The following is a 24,080-nucleotide window of genomic DNA, read 5'->3' as shown; positions in this document are numbered from 1 at the left end:
TTGTGCAGATATTTCCTGTGATTATCCTGATTCATGTAGCATAGGAGGAATGTGTCAAAGGCAGGTCAATTTATGTCATTTTTTCCTTTCTATAAATGTTGACTGCTGCGCAACTAATGATTTAATTCACCAGCAAAGTGAACTGTTTCCTGGCAAAAAAATAACAAAGTTAAAAAAATATTCAGTTTGACCGAATTCCTCCCTGGTAACTTCACTGGATCTAACAAGGATAAAGCAAGATGAATTTGATTCCTTTGGTCATGACTGTTTTGACAACACTGTTCTGATTGTTTTTTCCTGTTGCAAAGGAAAAGCAATTTACTTAAAACAGATTAAATTACAACTGCTAGATTAAATTGAATTTTGTTGTCAAAGTATAGAATTTATTCTCTGAAACAATTCACTAAGTAATAGAACCCAATTTCATACTGTGATTGAGAATAGCTGTACAAAGACAATCAGACTCTGCTATTTGTTTTCAGATTCTGTTCAAGTCAAAATTTGTCCATTTAACATTTGAAATGACCTGTAGAAAGCTCTCCAGTGAAGGTGTTGGTCTCTTGAAGCTTAGGTGTTTGGCTTCTTGAAACAGTGTCTGGTATTAGCATGACAAGTGTGAAAATTCCTTAAAGAGATGTGTTTCTTGGCAGCCCAGCACTCTAATGTGAACCCCAACGCTTTTGTTGTCATGAAACCGACCATAAAGGCACGTGAGGTTCAGCACTGATAATTGCTTTGTGTTATTCTCTTTTTCTGTTCTGCTTTTTTTGAAAAGAAGTTCACTCTCTTTTCTGTGGGAGTCAGACAGTATGTCTGCCAAGGATAAGATTCACTTAGAAAAGCAAAAGCTTTCCTGGGTATCATCTAGGAGTGCTGTGCAGTCTAGCTCCAAACTTCACGTTTGTCATCCCCTACCTACATGACTACCCAGTATTCTTTGCTGTGCAGTCAGCACCTCACATAATGTTCCGCTTCACCTGAGGCTGAAGTAATACACTGACCCCCAAATTATGCCATGTGCTAATATCCCAAATTCTTTCAAATTACACCACGTGGAGCACATTTTTTCTGCCTCTCTGTTCACATCCCCCAGTCCTTTTTGCATCATATTTTTGTAGCACAGGGAGAAACACAGATCATGAGGATAATGCATAGAATAAAGTAATTTGTCATGCATTACGTTTCCAGCTAAATGGCTGCTATTTTGATAAAGCACTCAGTGTTTCTGTTCTGCAGGGGCTTAATGGCTTTTAGTGTTTGCTCTCTGGCTGTGTACATCCATAGCACACCTCATGTGAGAGGTTCAGATACTAGTCAAGCTCTTCTGTTATTCCGACCAGAAGTCTACGTTATATTCTCCACACCATGGTTACGCTGGTTTGTGATAAGCAGAATAAGCACCTGTACTCATTTATACATTAAATCTGTAAAGATGGAACGTGGAAAGGAAATCTCTAAGAAAAGGAAGGCCCTAATCAATTCTGTATTGACCGAAATTCATGCTTTGAATTTTGAGCTCAAGAAGTATTTTACAGCATGCAGTGCTGTCCAGGTAAACAGGTACTGGCAGCATGAGTCACTAAGGATAACCAGTGGCAAAGCATTTTGCAGAATTCTCTTTGGTGGTGAAGTAGTCTTAGAACCAGGAGCAAAGAGCACAAACGTTTTGTGCCAAAGCTCCAGGCTTTGAACTTTTTAACTGATTCTCTGTAATGTCCATGGTATCTGTTTTGTGGATACACATGTGCCTTGTTTCTGCCTTCCTTTCTGGACTCCCCAACAGATGATTTTGTCTGAGCAGCCATGCAATACTCCGCTGTCTGTGGGTCTTAAGTATTCACAGCGCCTTCAAGCTGGTTCCATGCAGGAGGAAACAATATTTCACCAGTGTTCCTTCTGTGCCTTGGAAGCAATGAAATATTTTAAGTATGATAATAGAACTTTGAACAAAATGGCGAGTAATTTACACCATACTTTCATAAATGAGTTCTGTTAATTTCTTTGCAATGAGATTGCCATGTAGAAAGAACACCATTCAGAGGTACTTGTTGTAGCCATGCTGCAGCAAATATCAAGATAGTATATGTAGAATTTTCTCACTCATTTTTTACTTGACTTGAAAGCATTCCACAAAATTTCTAAAATTTTGGCTCGAGCCACTGGCTGTTGGCAGTAGCAATATTAAAGTAGACAGAGTAATGTACTGTATATTTTATTTAATAAAAGCATTCAATTTAGCTTCTGTTCCTCTCCAGTAGTAAAAACATGTGACCAATCCAAAGCTAATAAATAATTTGAACCTATCTTCTATCTTTAGAAAAAAAGGACCAAATTTATTGCCTGTGACTTCCTAACTGAGTGGTTATACAAGTAAGTTAATTAGTTAATTGTGACTTTTACAATTAATTATGCTCAATGATTCAAAGGCATTTGAATCCTTGGCATTTGCCTGAATCAAGGTATTTGAATAACTACAATTTAAATTAATAGGAGTTGTTTTCTTTTTTTTGTTTGTTTGTTTGTTTGTTTTTTTGTTATCAGCAAGAACCCAAAGAGGAAAGATGAATCATTCACAGAATTCTTTTCCATTCCTTTTGTTAACGACTGGCTAAAGGACCAGTAAGTTATTGCAGTACTCAGAGTAACCTTTTTTCCTTTTATTCTTTTTCCCCTGCTATTCCAAAAAAGTAATAGAGCTTCAATGCGTTACAATTGTGCCCTCTAAATGGCCTTTACTGCGTGCGACAAAGAACTATGTGATGCTTTCTAACTTGGTAGTGTATTAGTTACAAGGTATTTTGTAGCAGAATTATTCACAGAGAAATTAGTTTAGAATTCTTAAGCATTTTAATTGTAGAGTGCAGTGCATTCGAATAGTCTGACAGTATTATGAATATCTTTGTCCTAAGGAGCAAAGCAGTGTTTTCAATGCTGCTTCCTACTATGGAAATCTTTGAGGATATATATACAGTCTAGAAATTCTTCCTCTAACTGTAAGCAGCTGTTTTAAAAATACCTGTAATGATTCTTGGCATCAGGATGCATTTCTGCAGACATTTATGACTTTGCATCTGAGAAATGAACACTTGTTTTTGCAGCCTCAATCATATATTCCTCATTATTCCTGTAGAACCAAGCTACACAGTAGTTTTGAAAGAAATGCTGCTGTCCTTGAGAATGCATTTTGTTTTAAAATGTGGCTGTTGTATGAGATAAGAAAAAAAGTGAAGTAATAGTCCACATTGAGAGAATAAGAAAATTACAGAGGTCAGATTTTAAAGGAAATTTTCAACTTGAAAACTTAATTGGAGGGTGGGTTGGTGGTCAGTGAAAACTTAGAGATTAATATCTTTGTGGATATGTTTACTTCATCACATTATGTAAGTGAAAATTGAGCTTTCTTGAACTCTTGTCTTGTGGAACTTGGAACCTTGAGTCATTGATCCAGCAAGAGGAAAGCTCCTTGACAGGTGCTTTGGAGATAAGCTGGTGATTGTGGCATGAACAGTTAACCTTGACTGTCTTAGAAGTAGTCATGAGGTCAAAGTTGTGTAGGATGTTTCTGCAGTAAGAGATGGACACCTTTGGAGAGTGACCCATTTCATCTCAACTTCGATACCTTCAGTTACCTGCTACTGCATCATACTGTCCAGCCGTTGTTGTTCAAACCTACCACTGGTAGGACACTTCCCACAGTTTCCTTCTGTAGATCGCTAGGTCTTGCCAGCAAGATTCCCATTTAAGGCAGTGAATTTTGTAGTTTGGAAACTGATTATGAACTGCAGTGAGGTTGTCATACTCAAGCATACCGAAGAGGCATCGTTTAGTAAGGCAATTTTGATACCACTGAATTGTGAGGATGGATATTTGTACCCAAGATAAATATCTAAGATCACCGTTTTACAAACGTTTCTCTTGGAAGTAAAGCCGACATAAATGGCTCCCTGCTCTCTCCTGTTCTTCATCCCAACCTACTTGTGGACGAGGGATTAAAATGAAGGGCTCAGGGCAAGGTGAAGAAAACAAATGAGCTGGTAAGATATAGAGGTGGTGGCAGGAACTGCTTAAGTCAGCTTTGCCAACAAGAGAAATACACTGTGGAATCACAGCCTGAATGACTCATAGCTTCTGCTAGTACTTGTGCTCCTAAATAACGTAGTGACAGCTCCACAAGGACACTGAAGTGTCAAAGTCCTACTTAAATTGATACACGCTTGATCTTAAATCCTCTAAACAAGTAGGCCTTTAAAAAATAATTATTATTCAAATTATTATTAAAACCCAGCTTTTTGTGAACTTACCTTGAAATTAAAGATTTCTTAACAAATATTGCTTATGAAGTAAGCATTATTAGAGCAAAGTGAAAGATTGGAATATTAAATAAGAATGAAAATGAGAGAATTTATTATTGTGTCCTTCTGGATATGTCATAAATAGTTTATTATTATATCCTTCCAGATATCACATTTAAAATGTAATTGATTCTATGCTTTTTATTGCAATTTCCGTTTTTATTTGTAAAGGAGTTTTCTTTTTTTAACAGGATTTATGAATATATAAGAGATAATATGCTAAAAAGTGCTGGACAGATTTTGATGGGAAACATCCTTATCCCAACTGTTTAGGTGGTATAATAAAGAAAAAGAAGTTGCTGCAAATTTAAGGAGTAAACTCCTGTGTTGCTTTTTCAGTTGTCTAAATATGGGAAGCACTCCGAAAGGTCTGTTAAATAGAAATACATTTCTATGGTGTGTTAAAATGGGGTTTATCAATGCAAAGCAGTCCTCATGCTAAAAAAAAAAAAAAAAAAAAGCCAAAACCAAAAAACCCAGAGGGATAATTTTTTTGTTCCATCAGAGATCCAGCTTTTTTTAATATATTCCATACCTGAGTATGACTTCTTTGGCTCTCCTCCAGCGCCTCCAGTTTTTTCTTTGAAGCTCAATTTTTTTTTCAGAATAGTCAAGGCCACAGTCTTATGATCCTCACTCTCTCTATGATCTGTTTCTAAATGAGATCTTGCAGCCTACTTTTCCTTTGTAAGGAGACACAAACGCTGCATCGGTTTCCAGAATTTTAAATGCAAACATTGTACCTTCAAAAGCTGGTTACTGTAAGTGAAGGAGCTTGTAAAATTTGAATTTGTTTCCAGCTTTAGTATTTCTAGTAATTGCTATGACATCAGTAAATAAAAGCCTCAGTATAGTTACCTTGTCTTCCACTGGGTTCTGTATACTACCAGTGGCACTGTCAAAATATTATATCCCTTGGGAATCCTTGATTCCCGGAGCAGATTTCAAAGCAAGAGAAGGAGCAGTCTCAGCTCCGACTGGTAATCCATATTTCTCGTCCAGGAGAACACAAAACATTTCTGTTGTCTTAAAGGACAGCTGTACCTTTCAGAGGACAGGAAACTAGAGTTTTATCAAGAAACTAACAAAAGTTTTTGGAAACTTGCTGAGATACATACTGATGTCCCCATTTCTACATTCAACACTGCTGAAATAGCCAAGTAAAATAAATAGAAATAGAGCCTTGAATGTTTTGTACTCCTATAAATATGCTAATGAGCAACACCGTTGCCTTTTGTCAGCATTTTCCAGTGGTGTTTCTGGTTGAATAGCAGTGAAGGTCGATCACAAGTAACCAAGCTCTACGTACTGAATCAGGGACAGGGGAAGAGAGTGATCTGTGGTTTTGCCCTGATCCCCCTTAAATTTTACTTTTCTGGCATAGAACGGGCTGAGTCTTTACTCTGAGTATCATGGGAGTATCATTACCCAACCTTCTTTAGCACGTTAATGAAAGAAATATGAAGAAAACAATAAAAAAAAGTTCCACGGCTCTGAAAAATACTGATATTGTAAAAGTCTACTGTCACTTGAATTTAATAATATGACAGTATTGCTCAAGTTCACCTTCAATCCTTATGCTCAATGAAAGAGAATGGTATATGGATCTAGGTTAGGAATAAGCATAAGTATTTTCCTGGCTGTTGAGGATTAGTCTTTGTATGCATATTTTACAGGGGTTACAGGAACTGAAGGTGTATTTTATAAATAAGCATTCATTCACAATAATTTATTTATCTGCATTTTCTTATTTTCTATATAGAGCTATTTATTTGATCCTCAGCTCAGAAGGACACATTTCCTGGTTTAATCTGTCTGTGTGTACCAAAACAAATGTGCACATACAGAGAAAATAAATTTATCACGGCTTTAATGAAGTGGATAGCTAAGATAGATAGATATATATGTCTATACATGATTACTAAATCTGAAGTGGTAGCTTTCTGCCAAATGTCTGTATATGCATATATATACATTGATTTTATTTTTTTCTCCCTCCCCCCCAATATTTTAATTAGGTGAAGTCTGCTGGTCTCAGCTGCCTTTACAGTTGACTTCATTGTCAGTTCTCAGATGGCCAACAGGGCTAATTTTGCATGGGTGGCTGATTTCTTTTTTTCCGTAATGTGCCCAGTTCTACAGGCTTTGCTTTCTGCACACTGCTATATTTCACTCGTTTGTCTCGAAACCAGCCATGTTTAGCATATATTTGATTTCTATTATGTTTTTTCTTTCATGTTCTTTAGTAATTTGAGCTTTAAATTTTTTTGAGGGGATATGATGAGCAGCACAATTATAATAACAGAAAAGTCCAACAAATATGTCTATATGGATGTTATTCTGTGTGGATCCAAGTAAAGAATTGCCATTCCAGTAATGTGGCAGAATTCAAGTTAACAAAGGAGAAAATTTTGGCTTAAAAAACTACAACTGTGTGTTGGAAAATTTTCTCTACAAAGTTTCTCTACAAAATATTTATATTGTGTGATGGTGTTTTATGAGGTTGAGGTTTTATGGCTACAAGTCCTGATGCAAGTGTTGAAACTTGCCTTAATTTATGTAAAGGTTGTCAAAACAGCAATGAGAAAATTGAAAATGTATTAGTGGTTTGTGACATCTTCCTAATGTTGCTGTTAGAGCCCTAACTGGAGATTATTTTTGCTGCTGTTCATTTTTCATGTTTACAGGATACGGGGTCTGATCTAAAGTACACAAACATAGATGGAAATTTCCCCTTTGACACGAGTGGACCTTGGCATAGGTCCGTGTTTGGTTTCCTTCACTCCAGGACCATAAACAGTCTTACAGACTACATAAATATTGGTCCTACAAAAGAGAAAACTGAGGCAACACACTGTGACTTGCAAAATACGTAGCAAGTATGTAAGCACAGAAGGAGGACTGAGTTTTATCAATAAAATGGTTAGGTCCTCCCCAGGTAGAGAGCATACTAGGGGGGAAGGTTGCCACTATGATTTTCGGACAGAACTGAAGACAAAAGATAGCTGGTCTTTTATTGTTTGGCATGTTCTCACTACTAAGGCTTCTTGCTGTGCTTCCTCTAGTTCCTCTCGTGTTCTTGTTACCATTCACCTGTTCGGCCTCTTTCTGCTGCCCGTTGACATGACTCTGCCTCCCCACTTATGGACTTTCTCACGGTAGTTCCACACTATCTTTTCTTTCACCATGTTTTTTCTTCATTATAAATAGGTAAATAAGTACATAAATAGTTTGTATATGTTAACAGTTGTGTGCATATCATGGCTATGACCACTTTGATAAAACTTCTGAGTGTAGTTTTATAGTTTTATTACATGGTGATATTTTGCATCTTTTTTTTGTGTGTGTGGGGGTGTATTTTGTTAGAATTGTGGCTGAGACAGAAATGAAACAGGAAACTTTAAATTTAAACTTTTTTGTTTGTTCACAACCTATAGCCTTTATATTTGAGGATATTCAAAATACAAAAGTGGATTCAAAAGACCAGCAAAGCAGTGGAAGATGCAGAGAAGGGAGGGGGGCAAAAGGGGTCAAAGTACAATTTTTTTTATTCTTCATTTAACTATTGACAGTATCAAGGAGCTTTTATTTGGAGAAGGTGATAAGAAGAGTTCAGGCAGCTAGCAGGAGTCACACTTCAAAATGTCTGCTCGTTTGCACTTCCTTTCTTCAGAAGATTAAATTTGGTTATTCCCACTTTCACAGTCCTTGAAAAATGTACCCTCCATATAATGCACAGAAATGTTTTCTTATTGTAAGGATTTTTTTTTTCTCCAAATACTTTTCTCTTATTGTAATGCATTTAGATTAGTGCAAAAGAAAACCGGTAGTCAGTAATTTCTTTCTGACTCTTCAATAGTTGTATTAATACTTACAGCATTACAAAGAAAGGTCTCAGTTCACACTCGGTTTGACCTGTGAAAAAGCTCCAGGGTATTTTTGTGAAGAGTGTGTGTGAATATTTCCCTGTAAACCTGTGAGGCTCATACAGTGATAGTGTAATGTGGCATTAATATAGAATCATAGAATCATAGAATTGTTGAGGTTGGAAGGGACCTTTAAGATCATCGAGTCCAACCTTTAGCCTACCCTGACAAGAGCCACTTCTAAACCATGTCCCTCAGTGCCCCATCTACCCTTTTTTTAAACACCTCCAGAGATGGTGAATCCACCACCTCCCTGGGCAGCCTGTTCCAATGTTTAATAACCCTTTCAGTGAAAAAATGTCTCCTAATATCTAATCTAAACCTCCCCTGACGTAACTTGAACCCGTTTCCCCTCGTCCTATCACTTGTCACCAGGGAGAAGAGGTCAGCCCCCATCTCTCTACAACCTCCTTTCAGGTAGTTGCAGAGGGTGATGAGGTCTCCCCTCATCCTCCTCTTCTCCAGGCTAAACAACCCCAGCTCCCTCAGTCGTTCCTCATAAGGTTTGTCCTCCAGGCCCCTCACCAGCTTTGTAGCCCTTCTCTGGACACGCTCCAACACCTCAATGTCCCTCTTGTAGCGAGGGGCCCAAAACTGAACGCAGTACTCGAGGTGGGGCCTCACCAGTGCCGAGTACAGGGAGATGATCACTTCCCTAGTCCGGCTCACCACACTATTCCTGATACAGGCTAGGATGCTGTTGGCCTTCTTGGCCACCTGGGCACACTGCTGGCTCATATTCAGCCGGCTGTCAACCAACACTCCCAAGTCCTTTTCTGTCGAGCTGCTTTCAAGCCACTCTGCCCCAATCCTGTAGCGCTGCATGGGGTTGTTGTGACCCAAGTGCAGGACCCGGCACTTGGCCTTGTTGAACCTCATACCATTGGTCTCAGCCCATCGGTCCAGCCTGTCCAGATCCCTCTGCAGAGCCAACCTACCCTCAAGCAGATCAACACGCCCGCCCAGCTTAGTGTCATCTGCGAACTTACTGAGGGTGCATTCAATCCCTTCATCCAGATCATTGATAAAGATATTAAAGAGAACCGGCCCCAGCACCGAACCCTGGGGGACACCACTTGTGACTGGACACCAACTGGATTTAACTCCAATATATCTAATTAGTTTTAAATACTAGGTCAGATAAATCAGTACTTGAGTGTCTGATTGTTTATAAACAATGGGGTTTTTTCATGGTTTTTGTGTAAAGGATCTTAATAGTATCTATAAGTGGAGATTTTTGAGATGGTTATTTTGAATCAAAACAATACTTTTTCATTGTTGCACACTTTTGCAACTCTGGATAAGCCTGTAAGAAAGAGGACTTAATGAAGGCAGGTGCCACTGTAGTATTTCTAGATTCTCTGAGTAGGAATAAGAAATTCTGCAAGTACAAAAGAAAACTACTGTGATAAATTTCCAGAACAATTTTTTTGGTTGTTCAGACCAGCATCTGAATTTTTGGAGTACTTTTCAAACCAAAGACTTTCTCAGAATCCTTTTTTTAAAGAGTTACGCAGATCGCCATGGTCATTTACTTGCATGTCTGGTATTTATCCCTATTCTTTGGTCTGTTCTTTTGTCTTTTAGATTATGAATTTTGCAGTGACTCTGTCATTGCCTGTGTTCATACATAATATAAATATTCAAGAACAATAACCATCACAGTTAAATTAAAGGCGAAGTGGTTGTGGCTGTTGAATATGGCAGTGGCTGTCGTATTGAAACTTACGGGCCTCCAGAAGGCCTGACTCTTGTTGTTAGGGTTGCTTCAATATTTCTAGAGAGGAGCTTTCAAAAACCAGAGAGAAACCCTGATCATTCATTGACTGCACCTGGATATTCCACTGCCACCTGCACACCATCTGCCCTCGGCACTGGTGTGCTCCGGCGCTAGCTCAGTGGTCCGGCAGGCAGCTGGCTGCGAGGGTGATGGTTAAATTGGGTGGTCGTCCGTTACTCTTAGGGAACAGATTTGAATAAAAAGAGCAATTCCAAGATCCTGAATTATACATAGTGAAAATTTTGCTTGATTAAATTTTTTCTTATATTTCCTTTTCAAGGAAGGAATCAGACCTTCTATTTGTAGGACAGATTGGGAACTTAATGACAATTGGGGTTTCTGGACATTACTGTCTAAAAATACTGACTGTATACAGTGTCCGTCAGAGTAACTATGAACCCCTATAGGTTACCTTATCTATTTTGGTGACAAGGTAATGGAGGACCTTTTTTGCCCCATTCTTGGGGGTTCATTGAGAAACCTAGCGTCTCTCCGCCAGGAAATGAGATACAGGTCTTCAGTAAGAACCTTTTTCAATACCTCCTACATTTATTTAATGCAAGTCTACTTTTTATCTTATGAGCGCCAAATTCCACCTGCATAATGTAATATAATTAGTAAGTATCTGACATAATCAGGATCTGTACGAGTTTGCTCAAAACACAAGAAACTTGTTTCTGGAATTTAACTTTCCTCTGGTCAGTGTCTGCTTTATTCAGATTTGGTAAAATAAAGTACTTAAAAAAATCATTTTACTGATGCTCTTTTACAAGTGCGACTTATGTTAATATATTTAATCTATATATCAAAATAGATATCAATATGTTTAATGTGTGGGCTTTTAAGATTGTGCATAAACAAAGACTAAATAAGCAGAATATAGTTAGTGTGCATTTTACTGTCAGTTTTAATCTTCTTCGAGGCATACAGCTGTCTTCTGCCACAAATGACATATTTCCTCTTTTCCTAGCTCACTGCTGAGGGGTGATTGCCTCTGCTCAGATTCTATTTTTATTTGACCTGAAGCCAATTGCGTACATTCACTTAGACAAAACTGGACCTGGCATGACTTCTGTTCTTTATAGCTGCCCTGCTGTAATGATTGATATTTGCCAGTGACTGTCATACTGAAAATTAAGTCCTCTTTCTTGCTTCATTTTATATTGGTTTCTCAAATTGAGTGTTGGATTGCAAACTAGACATTTTTACAATTTGAAAATGAAAGCAAATTAATGCGAGAGCCAGCCTTGCAGTTTAGGAGAAATCTCAGTTTGTTCTTTAGAGATGTACTCATTCTTAGAGAAAGTTCAATGTCTTTGATATAACCGCTGTAAAATATGTAGGTCTTTCTGTGATTTTCCCACTCTAAGTTTTGGGTTTCAAAAATAGAACAGCAGATGAAAGCCTATCAGCCAAACCAGCACAGCCCAACTTCATATTTTTAAATCTGATGATAAGGAGTTAGCTCAGGAAGCCTTGCTTGTCCAGCACTTGCCATGTCCCTTGAGCAGTACAAATGCTAATTAATGTTCACAGAGCTAAAACCCTTTAGCTTAATGGAGAGAATTCTTTTTATTTTTGTCTTATTTCTACTCTTCCAAAAAGACCAAGGTTTTCTTTGACATTAAAATAAATGTAGGCCAAAACCCAGCTGAGATGATGAGGAGACTGATTTAGCTGAGCACACAGACTCAAATGGTGTAGTCAGTGTAGCGTTAGGTAATAGTTCGGATTGTGCTCCAAGTTGAGATGCTCCTTCAGACAAGCCCTAAGAGAAAGATGTCAGCACAGGAAGCTTACTGGGGCAGAGACTAATGTGAGTGAAATTAAGTGAAAGGAAAATGTAAGCTGTCAAGCCTCCTAGCTTGAGCTGTAATATACTGTAAAATAAATTTGCAAAAGAAATGGCAGAAATAATGTTTTAGCCAGAAAATGTAAGACTGCATAAATAGCTTGTTAAGTGATGGTCTTTGCAGTATATGTGTCTTAATAGTATAAATACTCTGAACAGTGCTCCTGCATGGGCTGCACGTGTCTGTCAATGATTGTTGCATCCAAGTTCGTAATGTTGTCGTCTTCCACGTCAAAGCTGTGTTCAGTCTGTGTCCCACCCAGGAGAGCGGCTCTTAGCAGCCATTCTAACACTGCGCCACGTCTGCTCTTTATAACTGGTATTTTCATCAGTTGCAGCATTACTGTCCTATCATAGAATCGTTCATTAGCTTTAAATTACATTTATTATAAAAGAAACTATATAAATGAATTTTGTCTTGTCCTTTCCCTTTCCAATGGATGCTTTCTGATCATTATGTGTGAGAAATAAATCAACGTCTATGGGAAGTGGCTTTTGGGAAGCAAGATTTGATATAGTGGTTTTGAGTTTTTGTTAACGATGGCTGAATTGTAATTATAGTTCAGAGTGTTTCCCATTAAAATTGTTAGCAACAGAATCACCAAACATGCTTTCAAATTACTGTACGTTTTGGCTGAAAATTGTTGACTTCACATATTTGTTATTTTTGCTTATCACCAAACAACGTGTATATGCTATCAAAAGTAAAATTTCGGCATTTTAAGAACTTGTATAGACATTTCTGAATGTGGACCCGTGCTTATGCAGATATGATAATCATTAACTTTTTCAGTACGTCTTAATTTTAGGTGAAATCATAATGTAAATTAATGTACTAAAATATTTTTATGTTCTGTAAATAATTTCAGATTTAGAAATGTAACATACCAAAAAAATGTATTTAATAATTGTTATAAACGTTTATGTTATAAGTCTGTTCATTGCGGCATGCACACTAAAACCTCCTCTGCTTTACAAATGGCAGGCCTACTTCTCTTGCCCCTCTCTCACCACCATCTCAAACCTTATTATAATAGGAGGAATCTGAAATCTGTGTCGAAAAATAAGAAACATAACTGCGCTTGATGTGCCATTTGTATATTATTGTTTTAAAGAACAACTGATTGTAGTATACATAGCACAGAATGTATTTTTAAAGGAGATATTCTTTGCACATTTTATGTTTGGAGCAATAAGAAAAGTGGTTTTTTCAAGCTCCTGAACAACCTTTCTCTTTTTTATAAAATATATAAAGTATGTTAGGGAAGAAAGTATTTTACATTTATAGGCTGTCTGATTACAAAACATTTATTTTCTTCAGTCCTAGGCCACCAATTCCTCTATCTCTCCTTCTATCAGAAGAAGAAGCAAGCATAATAATTCAGTCCTTCTGGAGAGGTTATCGGGTAAGAGTAATCTATAATTATTTTGCTTGATGTTGAAAGCCGTAGGACTGTGAAGGCCCCAGGGAAAATCCTTACATAAATTTTAAGTAGGAGATACTATAAATAGCTGCTGAGACCCCCATGGTTCATTGGCTTTGGATGTTGCTTTGCCTTATGCCTAGTGACTACAATTATTTCACAGGCATTTACACTGATGTAATCTCAACTGTTTTCCTCAATAACAGAAAATCTGCAGAAATGCAATTTTCAAAAGTACAGTTAACACTGAAGAATTTTAATTTTTTTTAGTTGATCTTTGCCTAGTTGCTAAAGGTTGAAGTATTATTTTGCTTCATGCAGGGATATGTGAGTGAGTGTGGAGAGGCACAAGGAGCATCGATGAGGTCTATTACAAAATAAAAGCATACAGAAACAAAGAAAAAATTGAGACCGAGGTTGAGACAGGAGATGGAGGAGAGGCACGAAGGCTGTTATTCAAGGAACGGGAAAGTAAAATGGCAAGCAGATGTTGCAAGCCATACTAGTAATACAACACTAACTCAATCTCTAATTTAAGGGGGAAAAGCAAGGGGCATAAAATAAATACAAAAAAAATTGTCTGATACTGTTATTTTGGAGGGTAACAGCCATGCTAAGCCTATGGTATGAAATAAATTATTTCGAAAATCCTGAACAGATTCTGTCAAGGATTTGTTTGAAAGGCTCTAACACCTTCATGCCTTGGAAAAAAAGGGACTTGAAATTCAGGTGACTTTGGTGAGAAAGAAATGTCTTTGACTGGCTTTATCAAAATTTAAGCTTGTAAATAGCCTCCAGATCTAACAGTAATTTCATTGTGATGGACAGTGAGACATCTCTGTCTGTACATCAGGTAATGTTTAAATAACAATCAGTATAAAATCCTCTCTTCTTTACCACTTTAACAAACACGAATATATGTGTGCCTACTATAATGTGCCGTGCAGCCGAAGATTATGAAATGCCTTGAAATGATCTTCTTGGCTTGTAGATTTTTGTGATGCTTTCTGCTTGTTCGTTTTCACTTTTCTTTTTTTAAACAGAGATGGCATTGACACTAACATTAATTAGCGCTGACAATATCACTGCAGGCATCCTTACAGTGGAGTATTGCAAAGGCAACTGTTATCGAATAACAGTTTGCTGAACAGTGCAAGATTGCTCAGATACCTTGTGCTTCTACCAAAACTTCTGAAGGGCACTATCCTTCCTTGCCATGTGTATTAACTTTTAAAATTTTCCTAGTAGTATTTAGCATTCTAGACCAGTTCCCAGAAATGAGAGAGAAACTGTAGCTATAAAAAGTGGGAGACATCAAAAATAATTCAGGCTATAAAATTAGCTGTTACTTGTTTTACCTTATTGGAGTTGAAAGAACTTGGGGTTTAAAAAATTAAAATTAAAATCAGAATATAAAATAAAAATCATTAGTTACAAGTTACCCTGTAGGGCAGTGTGTTATCCTCGGGCTTGTATATTAAGAGAACACTAAGCATAAATGGGATTTCATCACATTAATGATAAAGTATATTATGAAAATTTACCAGCGTTCAGATTATTTGCTTTTAAAATAAATAGATCCATTAGCTAACACTTATTTATTGTGATAATAACTGAACGCTTACAAATAATGCCCTTTTGCATTCTAAGGATATTATTGTGTCAATATTTTAAACTCTTTTCTGATATTTTTCATTAAAACTTGCTTTACAATTCACAGAATTTGGAAATTTTAAACACTACTATTGAAATAAAAATTTAGACATAGTGATAACATTGAATAATCAAACACAAGGACACAAACATATTTTACATGGCACTGTGGTAAAGGAACAGTGTACCTCATCATTGGTTTTCTCAAGATACACTTTAAAGGACATAAAATCACATGCCAGGGGTACTTGTTTGAAAGATGGATGGAGAAGGATTCTGGACACACTTGTTGGACTTCAGGAAAAGTAAAAGGCTCGGAAATGTGGGCAGAATAGTTTTGTCTTTAACAACGCTATCCAAAATGTGAACCTTGTAAGTTTTTTATTCTCAGACAATGTCAGATAAAGTGTAAGAAACCACAGCATTTTTCTCAGACACATCTTCTATGGCCTCAGACCATTTTGTGATATTTTGTTACCCGTATTGATGTAGGCAGTGGAGTTTACCTGGTATATAACTGACTGAGCATCCTTTCTTCTCACCGTATGTCACTTGTTTCTTTCCTACCTGTCCCAGTGTGCCAGTCTCAAAACCACAGGGCAATCAGCAAAAAAATCAATCAAGCAGTAAAGATTTTTCTATGTAAAGGGGGGAAAAAAAAAAGCAAAGGTACAGAATATCGAGAACTTTTTGATAATAGAGCATAATCAAAGCAGTACATTCATCCTTATCTGAAGCAAATTTCAGGAAAATACTTGTTTTGGTAGTAATAATTAATGGCTGTCATCAACAAACTCTCAAAGTCTTTGCTACAGTCTTTCATACAAAGAAATTGATGAGTACCCTGAAAATTATTTCAAGTTTAATTGAGAATTAAATTCCAGAGCAAACAGCAGTGGAAGCTACAACTGCTGAGTACTCTAAGGAGATCAGAAAGGAAGATGTCATCTTGAGGGGTCTCTCTGAGGGCAAGAGGAGCACCCAAATAAGGCTTGAGACAGCTCTGTCATCAGGATTCTTTCTCTTCACTTCTCACCATCCTCTTCTATTGAGGTTTCATTCATCTGTCATGGGCCAAGGCAGTATTCAGTATCTGATGAAAGCCCTTGATTGGTAGGTATCAAATTTTCCAGGCACTTTTCCAATAAAATAATATATATTTCTTCACCCCTATACTGTAGAATCTGTGCTTAGTGCCATTTGTTGTCTGGGGTCTTTTTAATCTTTACAATTTACATAACTATTGTAGTCTGAAGGGATTTTTCATTGATACAATGACCTCTGATGTCTCTGGTCAAAGCTTAATATTATCCTTCCGCTGTTGTGCAACATGTTCTCACCTAGCTTTGAAAGCAGTTTATTTTGACTAAATCTTGTAATATCATGGAATTAAATTGGACAGCATTATGTAAATATTCAGTGCTATTTTATACATAAATATTGTTTGAGCAGAAGTTAAATCAGAATTGAAGCAGGCTTACCTTTATCTCTTACAAAGTGTTGTTCTGTGTTTGCTATCACAGTTTATATTCCTTTTCAGCAAGTTGTGGCTAGTAGCAAAGGCTCAAACCCAGAAGGTCACACAAATATTCACTGTTCTTTGTAGTGAGTGCAGATTCAATCAATCCAAGTGACTTGGGTAGGAGTCAACTCCCACCTCAAAGTTAAGACTCCTTCCGTGCTTCGTGCATTGCTAGTCTGCAGGAGATCCACAGCAGTTATTTGGACAAGACTTTGACCCTTTGATTATTTGCCTGGAGATATTGCTGATGAGTCATGGCTTTTTAATCATGGTGGAACTGCATTCCAATTACAAAATACAGACTACTTTGTAAGAAGTTATCACAACTATGCTAAATTATCATCTATTAAGCATATTTGGAATACGTTGATAGTATTTTCTGAAGTTCCTGTTACTGCAGGTGATGTATCTGTGTTCCTTTCTCTTTTCTTTCACTTTTCTAAAAAAACACTTTGTTCTGGGAGCTCATGTTCACTGCTTGGATTTAATGTTGGACTTTGGAGTATTTGAGTGTGTCTGACCATGCCTTTATCTCAGAGCCCTGAATTTTGCTATGTATTTCACTGTTATGTTTACCTAGGGAGAGTATACAGAATCTACTACACTTGCCTTTTATCTTTTAGCTGTTAAGAGTTATTGTCTTCGTTTTCAGTATACAGAGATCACTGTGTCCCTGTCATGGGCCAAAATACAGGTCGTACCTTGCTGCAGTTATAAATGGACACTTCATCATTTTCAAAAATTTTATAGTTAGAAATAGAGGTAGTAATTTCTCTATCTTCCTGCCTCTTTTCTGCTTCTGTCATTTATGGGTCCCATAAACATTCCCTTAACCCTTTCTTGTGCAGATAAACTGACTTCATGTTATAGAGAATTATGGATTCTATAAAAGCATGCATGACAGTATAAAAGAAAAAACGTCTCTTGCAAGTCTAAAGAAACTATCCCATGTTTGGGATTATACTATATTTTTTGAAATAGTATTTGATTAATAGGAAATGGTTTTGATTATTTTAATTTTTTTTGTATATCTGAAAAGATTACTTGTAACAGTAACTTTTTGTTTTTCATTTTAAAAATTTCATATCAACCTTGTAAGAACTTCATATAAATTTTATAGGAGATATTACAGAACTATATTAGTATAATGGCATATTATTAGACGTCTGAGAAGTATCTGATGTCAAGTCACTGAGTAAAAGTCTTGCCTGTCTTTATTGATCATGTAACCTTGTACTGTATTTCCGCTCTGCAAGTGCACTGTCTGAAATATAGCAAGTTACCTTCTCCTGAGTGGATTGAGAAGTGCTGTGGGAGTTCAACTCCTGTCTATTGCATTCTTAGCTGAACCCCAAAGGAGAAATTCTGTGTGGAAAGAATGCTTTTGATAAATAATTTATATTGTTTTCTTTAAGTAAGTTGCTTGGTTTTTTTTTTAACCAGTGGAAAACTAAGTCCGGCTCTTTTGCTCTGTATGTATCTCAGGGAACTGGGAGAAAACCAGAGTGTAATGGATTAGAGTAATAGAGTTCAAATCACAGAGCAAACTCATTACCATATCATGTAAGAATGAAATAAATATAAGAAATTTTCTAGAAGACTAAATAGTCGGCTTCCTGAAAGAAAAAATGTGACAGTAGAAACCAAGCTTATTGCTGCTTGTTTCTACCATGTTATTCAACTTCAGCCTGAATTACTAGGACTTTAAGTCCTAAAGCATAATGACATTTTATATATGTAATATTTAGAAAAAAACAGAAAGTGCATTTTTAATAATTCTATTATTGTTTGAAAATGACTCTAAGAGAATAATCACTTACCAATGTCTAAATGAATACTAGTGTGTCCCCTTCCCACTATTGTCATAACAGTATCTATTTTGGATTTTTGCTCTAGCACTGGTAGTAATTGTGTGAATGCCAAGGTAGACAACTGGCAACACATTGCTAATTAATCAAATCCTGCTTAGAACAAGTTTAAGTAGCAGAATGGTAAAAGCTGTTGATGCAAATCTAGCTCTTTCTTATATTAGTAGGATCCACACCAGTGCAAAAGCAATAACAGAATAATTCAACTTAAATATTAAATGGAGTCAAGGCTTGTGACTATTGTCATTTTATGAGGAAGCAGAATTATGCCTTTCATAGGGGTGATTGACTGACAAAGAATAGATATCATGTAATGCATTCGAATTACTTTAAATAACAGATTAATGGCTCTCCTGTTTGTGAAAATTGTGTGGCTGGGATTGTCAGTAAGCCTATTTGCAGCTGGTAGCAGGTGTGAATCAGTTTGCTGGAATAAATTTCCTGCTGTATGACCCTTCATGCTCCTCTTCTGCTCTCTTATGTTGGTCAATGGCCTGGCTTTATAGTGTTGTGGTTTTCTAAAGGCACTAATACCCTTCAGCGTAATGCTTTAAATTTTAATTAACTCGAAGAATAAGCGTCTCACTGCAGTCACATCCTCAGGAGTCCTTGGTAATCAAAATGATCCCCTAATTGGCATATTTATGTTTTCAATGGGGTTTGTCGATTATGTGGGTTTTATTTCTGTATAAGTTGAAAACTGTAAGCCTCTGGGATTGTGCTTTTATATCAGGCCCTGCAAAAAGGATGGATGTCACGTATTTGCGCAGCCACAGCCCTGTGAAAAAAAATGGTCTCATCGTCTTGGGTAACATGGACGAATATAATCTTACTTGCATTTTCTGTTTTCCCTTTCCCAGGTCCGCTGCGATAGTGAAATACAAGAGCTACGTCAGTGGCAAAAGCAGTTGAGAGAGGACAAAAACATTTTTAAAAGAGTGGAAGAATTCTGGAATAAGCAGGAAGCCAAAGGTGGGTGAATTAAATTGCATATTTTAATGATTTTTCTTTTTACAGTAAGTGTTTAATTTTTGTATTTCAACTTGTATTAAGAAATAGGGCACACAGTAAGACATGAATCACGAGTGAGAAGAGAAGGCAATGCCTGTTGGAAATGCCTGGCTGTTTCTTTACAGTCACTACTTGCTCTAAGTCTGTAGAGCTGAAAGTGGCAATTAAAAATGACAATGACAGTGTGCTGGCACAATATTTCTTAGCGCAGGATCAGACCTCTACCAGCTACGCAACATGTAAATACTGATTTTTACCAGCCGGGTTGTTGTACAGTTTTTCTGAACTGTGGGATTTCTATCTGGTAAATGTTCTACTGGCATTTTCCTGTAGTTATTTATAGCAGAAGTTGGCCTGTACAGTTCTAAAAAAAGAAAACAAACCCAAACAACCCAACATAATTGCCAAGGGAAATGAGGCCGGATTGCTTTAAGAACCGACACTGTAATATGTTTACTTTTTGCCCTGATTGTGGACAAGGCTTTACTGACAGAGCCAAAGTTACCATTCACGCACTCTGGCACAGTGGTGTGATTATGATGATGCGCCCAGCCTCTTTGTCTACTAATGCAGGAGGATTCGCGAGCTCCTCAACCAGTCAACATTTTGTCAGTCTCCAGGGGCTGGACTTAAATGTGATACACAGGGATGTGAACTGCACGCCAGTGTAGTGAGAAGAGGTTGTTCAGCTATGTTTTTCGTGTGTTGGAGAGGGAAAATTCAAACTGGGAGCTGCCAAGAGGGTTGGTCTTGCTCTGCAGCTCTTGCATCAATTTTCGTGATTGTGTAACTGCACCATGGGTTGGGATCGGTGAGGGGTTTTGATATGGGGCAGGTTGGTCTTCCACAACATTGTTGCCACACAATTGCTGTATCTAACAGAAAGCAGAAAGTGAACTGGGGAGACAGAGGGATAATGACTTTCAGCAGCCCACAAGCTGGTTAAATTAGGCGGAATATGAGATGATATTCTCATACCTGGTTACTGTTCATGGCTAAGGAAGTGCCAGTCTCCAGGTGATGTGTGGCAGGAGTTAAAAGCCAGGGGCAAGTCATGGCTTAGACCTGTTCAGCTCAGTACACAAAAGCACATCTGTCAATGCCCTTATTCTGAGCCTGGTTTTCATGGGACTTCACTGTAAAAGGAAAGACCTACGTTTGAATCCCCGCAGGGTGAGGGAGTTTAGAATCAGGTTTCTGTGAAAGGTTTTAAAACGCTGAGTCCTGGTCAGTTAGATACCTGCTATCCAGGAAAAATCTACAACTCTGGATTTCAAGTGACAGAAAATTGCTGATGTGCAATCTGGAATTCGGCAGCTTCATTATAATGGGAGGCCTCTGTTCTCTGCGTTGCCTAATGACCAGGGCAGCTTTTCACTCAGCATTGAATGTCTGTGGCTCACCATTTGGAGCTCGTTGTCGTTGCTGCCTCTATAGACCATGCCATTGTTTCATTGGATCACCTTCAGGTGCCCAATTTCTACGTATTTGAAGTCTAAGCTGAGACATTGAATATGTCCTGCTGGCTCTTCACTCAAATGTTTTTTTTTCCTTATTCTCTATGCAGCTTGACTGTTCTTTTTAATTAAATGGAATTATTGTACTCATATGAAATAGAGTATTCTGGAATCAAGTGTGTGACATCCTCACAGTACGCTTTATTTTAGAAACTACAGTAAGACTGTCCATACATAAATGGTAATTAGTAACATCGCTGCTGTAGCAATCGGAGCTTGTTGTGAGTAGAGCTTGCAATTCTTCAGTAACTCCTAGTCATCAAATCTTTTGTGGCTATTGTTAATTTCAATACTGTCCTAATTTTTAATAGATTATACAACTGAAACTTCCCTATGAAGTATTTTAATTATAAAATAGTCCATGCTCTGTAAATGCCAAAGGAATTAACAGCAGTCAGGTCATTAACCTGATGCACTGCAATTATTTTTTCACTTTTTATTGTGCATCCATTCTATCTATCATTAGTTACAAGTAGATCAGGCTGAAAATGTGTGAGCTGGATTGAAGCTCCTGCAGGGTACCTTCAGTTGTATCATGCTATTTAATAAAATGTGTCCAGCAATATCTGCTTGTATTTTAATATTGTAAGATTTATACTATATGTGTTACACCCTGAGTTCATTAGAAAATATCCACTGGAGAAATCTACTTTTCCAATTCCAATTGTAGAATTAGTTGGTGTTTTGCGTGCACTTCAAAATGCTTCATGTTCTTCCAGTGTTTCTTCCCAGTGTTAAGAGTCCTTATCATAAGGAGGAGTCTGCATCGATACTGGTACTGATATCAATACAGATAGCAATAGACTTCGCTGAGTAGATATTTAGATACATTAAGAGGCAGGCTTATCATTAGCAAAGACAGTAGTGAATGGCAACCTCAAAAGTGGTTCTGCCTGCCTACACCAACAGCAGGACCGCAATGAAAGCTGCCCCTGCAGGTTGTATTTCAGCTGTGAAGCCTTAAGTGTGAATTCAGTCTGCAGAAGTCTCAGGGTAGAATTTTTTAAATCATAAAGACAGTTAAGTATCAGCTGATATCAAAGCTGTCATGAAAGAGTAATTTTTCGAAAGGCATTTTTTTCAAAACCTTCCTTTATGTATCATAGCCGCCTCAGTTGCCTTGCTGTTACGGTATTCTATATTACAAGGTGTTATGAGCTGACACACGTTTCTGTGTCTGCACTGTTACACGTGCAGGACCTTTTGATCGCTGCTTCACTTCATTAAGAAATGTTCATAACAAGAAGAATTTTCTTCAGTGCAGTATACGTTTTAGTACAAATACTGAAACCAGAAGACGCTCACGATTTTTTTTTGTGATAGCGGTTTGTTACAAGGGCTCCATAGATTTTCCAAACATTTATTCATATTTGTGCTGCAATTCACGAAAGGTCAGGTTTTATTTACCAACCCATGCAATCCCCTAAGGGATATTTTATAGCTGGAAAGAATTCATTCTGAGGAGCAAAATCATACATCACAACAGGGACAAACTGCATTTATATGTGTGTATATATAGGGGGTGTTTGTATGCATAAGTGAAGTATAATTCTTGGCTTTAGCAGCTTAGAGCTAAAAGATTAAACAAAACAGTAACTAGTAACAGTATACAAAAATTATAAGAAATAAAGTCCATGCGAAATAGGTTGTCTTCCAGACGACCTGACTGAAATGTAAAGAAAACTTTAGCTGAGCAGCCAAGGTTTCATAGCCTATTTACTATGGTTTATTAAGAGTTTACTTTGGGGAAAAAATGGGCATTTTTTTTTTAAAGAAGACATAAATAGATCTGGTATTAAAGATCTGAATCCAGTGGCTTCAAATTTACTATGATAAAATTCATCTCATTGTAAATTTAAAAAATAAAAGACAAATTCTCCTCTTTGTATGTTTAATTCTGTCAGTGTTAATTGTTGAAAAATAGCATTCCTGTAGGTGATGACAGAATTTGACCTAGCAGGCTTGCTAATTCATTTTAAACGATTGCAGTTTAACGTTTGTGTTTTGGACTCTGTTTTCAATTTGTTAGTATTTACATCATCTCATCAAGGCATGTTTTTTCACACGTTCCATTGCCTACAATACCAGTAAGAGTTACAAATGGATACGTTTCCACTTATTTCTAAGTAAACCTATATGTTTACAACATACCACTGTGAAAAAGGATGTATATGATATTAGATGATTATACAATCATAGTTTACAGTCTTCATGCACGTAAAATCTTAACGGTGAAAATTACAAGTGCATTTTCAGAAGACAAGATGAAACCAGTTTCAAAATGTTGCAACTAAGACAAGTAGGGGCTAAGGGTGGAGTGGACTGTGTCATTTGGCAGTTGAATTGATTAAAAAAATGCCTGTGTCTGAAGAAATTCAATCTTTCTATAAACTATATTTACGTTGTTTTGGAGAGTAATGTAATGATAAGATTTCCTTTGCCGCCTTTGCCAATTGTTTCAAAAGGAAAAACAAATTTCCTTTTAATCACTTTTAATCACAGGAGCTTTCCTGTCATCAAATCAATTATTTTAGGACTCTAGGACACACAGCTGTTTCACCACTTCAAAGAAAACTGTAAAATTCCCCCTTTTCAATTTTTTTTCTTAAACCAGTGCAAGTTCGTATTGCTTATATCACATTAGCTTTCAAGATTATCGCGTTGTTTCTGTAATTCCTTAACTGAGCCCTGCTAAGTTAATTTAAGAGTATCCATACATAAAATAGCCTTGGGCCCCAGACAGATGGCTATTTGGAAACAGCTGTACTAGTTTGAGGAGTTACTGTCCAGGGGTTTTCATTATCAATCTCAGCTGTGATGCCATAATTAATTTTGGTAGTGCTCCAGCTGCTCTTATTTCTGCTGTTATTATTCTGCTGTTTATTAATGTCGTTAAGCTCGATTTCACTGTAAAGTCAGGAAGGTTAGTTTAAACTGCTTTTACCAGTGTTTCAATCTAACCCAGCTGACGTTGTGCTGAAGTGGATTGTAAGCATCATGTAATAATGAATAGCATAATGCAACTACTGCTTAACCTGGTCTTTCTGTGCGTTTGGTTTAACTGAGTTAATTCATTCAGTTAATTCAATTAATCCCCTTTAATTAAACCACTGAGCACTTCGCATCAAGCAGGACAAAGCATTTATTGTTACTAAGAACTCTGCTGTCACAAATA

At 37.1% G+C, this 24,080-nt stretch overlaps 1 protein-coding gene across 2 annotated transcripts in view; it reads left to right on the top strand.

The window, feature by feature from the left end:
• Positions 1–24,080, top strand: part of IQCK (IQ motif containing K) — a 67,305-nt gene that overhangs the window by 7,875 nt on the left and 35,350 nt on the right. For both annotated transcript variants that reach the window (XM_074598538.1, XM_074598539.1), the window contains exons 5-8: positions 2,318–2,370; positions 2,542–2,619; positions 13,232–13,316; positions 19,238–19,349. In XM_074598538.1, the coding sequence (XP_074454639.1) occupies positions 2,318–2,370; positions 2,542–2,619; positions 13,232–13,316; positions 19,238–19,349 (328 nt within the window). The remainder of the gene's footprint in view (positions 1–2,317; positions 2,371–2,541; positions 2,620–13,231; positions 13,317–19,237; positions 19,350–24,080) is intronic.

This window comes from Larus michahellis, chromosome 8, assembly GCF_964199755.1.
Source record: "Larus michahellis chromosome 8, bLarMic1.1, whole genome shotgun sequence".
Classification (NCBI taxonomy): domain Eukaryota; kingdom Metazoa; phylum Chordata; class Aves; order Charadriiformes; family Laridae; genus Larus; species Larus michahellis.
Note: the sequence above shows the minus strand (reverse complement) of the source record. Positions and strands in the feature narration are given on the sequence as shown.